At 29.0% G+C, this 3,967-nt stretch overlaps 2 protein-coding genes across 2 annotated transcripts in view; one reads left to right on the top strand and one right to left on the bottom strand.

Moving 5' to 3' along the window:
• LOC108576561 (GTP-binding protein 1) overlaps window positions 1-1,452 on the top strand; it is a 2,469-nt gene extending 1,017 nt beyond the window's left edge. The window contains exons 3-7 of the mRNA XM_017939577.1: window positions 7-238; window positions 313-457; window positions 536-854; window positions 934-1,211; window positions 1,288-1,452. Of these exons, the coding sequence (XP_017795066.1) occupies window positions 7-238; window positions 313-457; window positions 536-854; window positions 934-1,211; window positions 1,288-1,452 (1,139 nt within the window). The remainder of the gene's footprint in view (window positions 1-6; window positions 239-312; window positions 458-535; window positions 855-933; window positions 1,212-1,287) is intronic.
• Window positions 1,453-3,355: 1,903 nt separating this feature from the next.
• The window catches only part of LOC108576849 (mediator of RNA polymerase II transcription subunit 9), a 936-nt gene continuing 324 nt past the window's right edge, over window positions 3,356-3,967 (bottom strand). Inside the window, exons 2-3 of the mRNA XM_017939915.1 lie at window positions 3,795-3,900; window positions 3,356-3,569 (exon numbers count right to left, since the gene is read on the bottom strand). Coding sequence (XP_017795404.1) covers window positions 3,429-3,569; window positions 3,795-3,900 — 247 coding nt within the window. The 3' untranslated portion in view covers window positions 3,356-3,428. The remainder of the gene's footprint in view (window positions 3,570-3,794; window positions 3,901-3,967) is intronic.

The raw sequence follows: 3,967 nt of genomic DNA, 5'->3' as shown, positions 1-3,967 counted from the left end.
TTGGAGCAAATGCTGGTATTGTTGGAATGACAAAAGAACATCTTGGTTTAGCTTTAGCTCTGTCAGTTCCAGTATTTGTTGTAGTTACAAAAATTGACATGTGCCCACCAAATATATTGCAAGAAAATTTAAGACTGCTGATAAGGATCTTAAAGTCTCCGGGTTGTAGAAAAGTACCCGTTACTGTGAAGACACCTGACGATGTTGTCGTTAGTGCTACTAATTTTGTATCTGAACGGTCAGTTTTTATTCTTCACGTTATTACGTTATTCGTAATATACAAGTATTTCAATAATTGGTGTATTTATACAGGTTATGCCCCATCTTTCAAGTATCAAACGTAACAGGAGAAAATTTAAATCTCCTTAAAATGTTTTTAAATTTATTGACTGCAAGAATGACTAGTCACGAAGATGAACCAGCAGAGTTCCAAATAGATGATACATACTCAGTACCAGTAAGTATATCATCACATTAACGAAAACTCTACTTTTAATTCAAATATTATTTTAATTTTAATTTTTAATTTTTTCAGGGGGTTGGTACTGTAGTTTCTGGCACAACATTAAAAGGTGTCATAAAATTAAATGATACTTTATTATTAGGACCTGATCCATTAGGTCGTTTCATTCCAATTGCAGTAAAAAGTATACATAGGAAGAGAATGCCTGTTCGTGAAGTGAGAGGTGGTCAGACTGCTAGTTTTGCATTGAAAAAAATTAAAAGGTCGCAAATTAGGAAGGGTATGGTAATGGTAGCACCAGCGTTAAATCCACAAGCTTGTTGGGAATTTGAGGGGGAAATTCTTGTATTGCATCACCCTACAACAATAAGTTCTTGTTATCAAGCAATGGGTAATTCTCTTCTTTATTTGAATCTTGATTTATAATTTTTAATATTTTTATGCTTAATATCATTTCAAATCATTTTCAGTGCATTGTGGAAGTATAAGACAAACGGCATCCATAATTTCTATGTCGCAAGATTGTTTAAGAACAGGAGATAAAGCTTTAGTACGCTTCAGATTTATAAAGCATCCTGAATATATAAAACCAGGACAAAGAATGGTATTTAGAGAAGGACGTACTAAAGCAGTAGGCAATGTAGTAAAACTTATTCCATATACTAATACTACAATTACACAAACGTGTAGAGCCAATAAATCGAATAAAACATCTCAAAATCGACAGAGCTCTTCATCTACAATACAAGTGCGTAATGAAAATATTATTCTTATATAAAAATATAAAGATTATACATAGTGATAAATACAAATTTTTGCACTAGTCATTAGATGCAACGGAAATAAATTCTTCATTCGAAGAACAAACACCAAAACAAGAGAATTTGCTTCAAAAGCCTAACAAAAGTCAAAATAAAAAAAATAGAGGACGAAGGGGAGGACGATCTCATAATACTGCAAACAGTATTATTCAACCTCTGTCAGAATAAAATCCTCCTACAAAACTATAAACTAAGTTTTGTGTACAAAATCTTTATACATGTATATATGCATATACACTCCATATATAGATTGTTTTAAAACTCTTAGAAATTGATAATAGCAATTTCTTTGTCCTTAAACAATCTCTTTTTTTAATATTCCAAGTGCAAATAAAAAATGATGTGGAAATAATATTTTTTAATTAACCTTCTGAGTTTTAAAACATTCTGTGTATATATAAAATATGTATTATTTTAGTAGTTATTTATATTAAAATATGTATAAAATTATCTCATATAATAATGGAGATTTCACGTATTGTGGGGTCACTTATATTCGTAAGGATTGTGATCTTTGCCCTAGAATACATAGGAAGAACCCCTAAACTATTACATACAACGCACATTGTGCTTTCAACCCTATTAGAGTACAAATTGTCTTTCACATTTTGACTAAATTATTGGAAATTTAAAATGTTTTTAAAACGTATGAAAAAATATACGTTGTTATTCATAAAGTGTTCTATTTTTATAAACACGTGTGTATCTTAAAATAATATCAAGTAAATATAGTCTGTACACAAAACGCATATTTGTTTTTTTTTTTACATTTAGCGAATACTGAATCGAAATTCGTGAAAACAAAAATTACATTCATAGAATTTGTTAAAAGACGCTAATCGCCAAATTTATCACAGCAGAGTAATGATATGAATAAAATTTTTAGAATTTCAAATTTTGAAAAGCCAAACTTTAGCTGAAACTATGTTCACTCACTATTTCTTATATTGGAGCAAATAGAATTGAGCTTTATATTAGGCAATGCTTCTATTTGCTAATATTTGCATAATTATTTTTTAGTCTTTCTTTGTTGTCTAAATAAACTATAATCTTTGAAAGTCTCTTTTATTTTTTTTAAGTATGTTCGCTGCGGTTGTATTCGATTAAGATATTCGTTGCAATACATTTTTTCAGCAATCATGGAACTTTTATCAATAAATATATAAATTTTTGCATCATTCGGAAAAGTCATTATAGGTATAACATATAAAGTCATTATAGGTCATAAGAATAGAGAAAATATTAGAAGCATCACAAATACAGTAACAACAAGAATAGTGTGAAAGAAAAAAGGAGGCTGGAAAGAAAAATAATATATACACGATCATTAAATTATACTTTTTACTAAAAATAGTTGATTCTAAACAATATTGTAGTAATTCAAATGTATAACAGTTTTCATCATATCTCATATATATATTTAATCTAATATACCCTTTTTATTTATTATAAAATATAGGGTAAATGAATATAGAACTAAATACTTTTATTTTTTATTACTTGTAATGCAATTATTACAGATGTAACTTTTTATACCTAAGTTTTCATAATAAATTATAGGTATATACAGTACTGTTACGTTAGCTGACCGGTATTTCACTTTGCTAGCTGGCCGTCGCTATTTCCACCAGTTCTTAGAACTGAACTTCGTTAAGTGAGCCTCCAGCGTTACCTGTCTAAACTAACCAAGGACCTTGATATTTCGTATTAGGTATCCGTATCCCACTCGCACTCAATGGAGAAGAAACATACCCGGGATTTCCTAAAACTCTACCTCCCTTTATTGCTGGTTATATGAGGTCCCGAGCCGCGGTCAGCTAACGCGAATTACTGTATGTCACATTTTTATAAAGACTATTTTGGTGAATTTTTTTTCATATCATCTTTTACTTCTTTTAACTTTTCTTTATATGTTTGTGTAAAATTTCTTAATCCTTTAATAAATTTTTCGTGGTTGAAAGGCATAGGAATGCCATGTGTTTTGGATTGAAGTATTAAATATGCTACAAACTGCGCAGATCGTCTAATTGGTTTTGAATCTGCTAATTTATTAATTAATTGTTCATTGCGCATTAGGTATGACAATAATATGCGCAAAATGCCCATATTAATATAATTCTTTTTTTCAAGAATCAAATAAATATTTATACTTTTGGAACTTCAAATGTACACATATTACGATATTTCAATAAAAGCTCTCGTTTCAATCTAAGTTGTTTGCGAAGAGTTTCGAGCTTTCTTAATTGTTCTTCCTTACTATATTCTATTCCTGGTAATCTTTTGATCTGTAAAATATGAATAATTTATTATATAAATTATAAAATATAATTATAATATAGTTATATTGAAAGTATATGCCTATCACTTAATATCACATTCAATATACTTTTACATAGCAGTATTTCTTAAATGGTTACTATGTAACTTGCATAAGGTATTCTAACTTAAACATATTACTAAGATATATTATTAATAAATATTTCTAAGGATTTAACATCCCAATGTTTCACCTGTGCTCTTGCAGAATCTAATTTCTTTTGTAGCTCTAATATTTTATGACTTGTATCCTGAGATTCTTTAGCCTTCTGACTAGTATCATGTGGATCTTTTTCAACACTAAAAATAAATTGAGTACATATGTAATAAAAACATTGAGCAATGCGGTTCTTAGAAACTACGCTTA

The sequence above is a fragment of the Habropoda laboriosa genome, unplaced genomic scaffold (genome assembly GCF_001263275.1).
Source record: "Habropoda laboriosa isolate 0110345459 unplaced genomic scaffold, ASM126327v1 scaffold54, whole genome shotgun sequence".
NCBI classification, from domain to species: Eukaryota; Metazoa; Arthropoda; class Insecta; order Hymenoptera; family Apidae; genus Habropoda; species Habropoda laboriosa.
The sequence above is the reverse complement of the archived record's forward strand: the minus strand, read 5'-3'. Positions and strand labels throughout refer to the sequence as shown.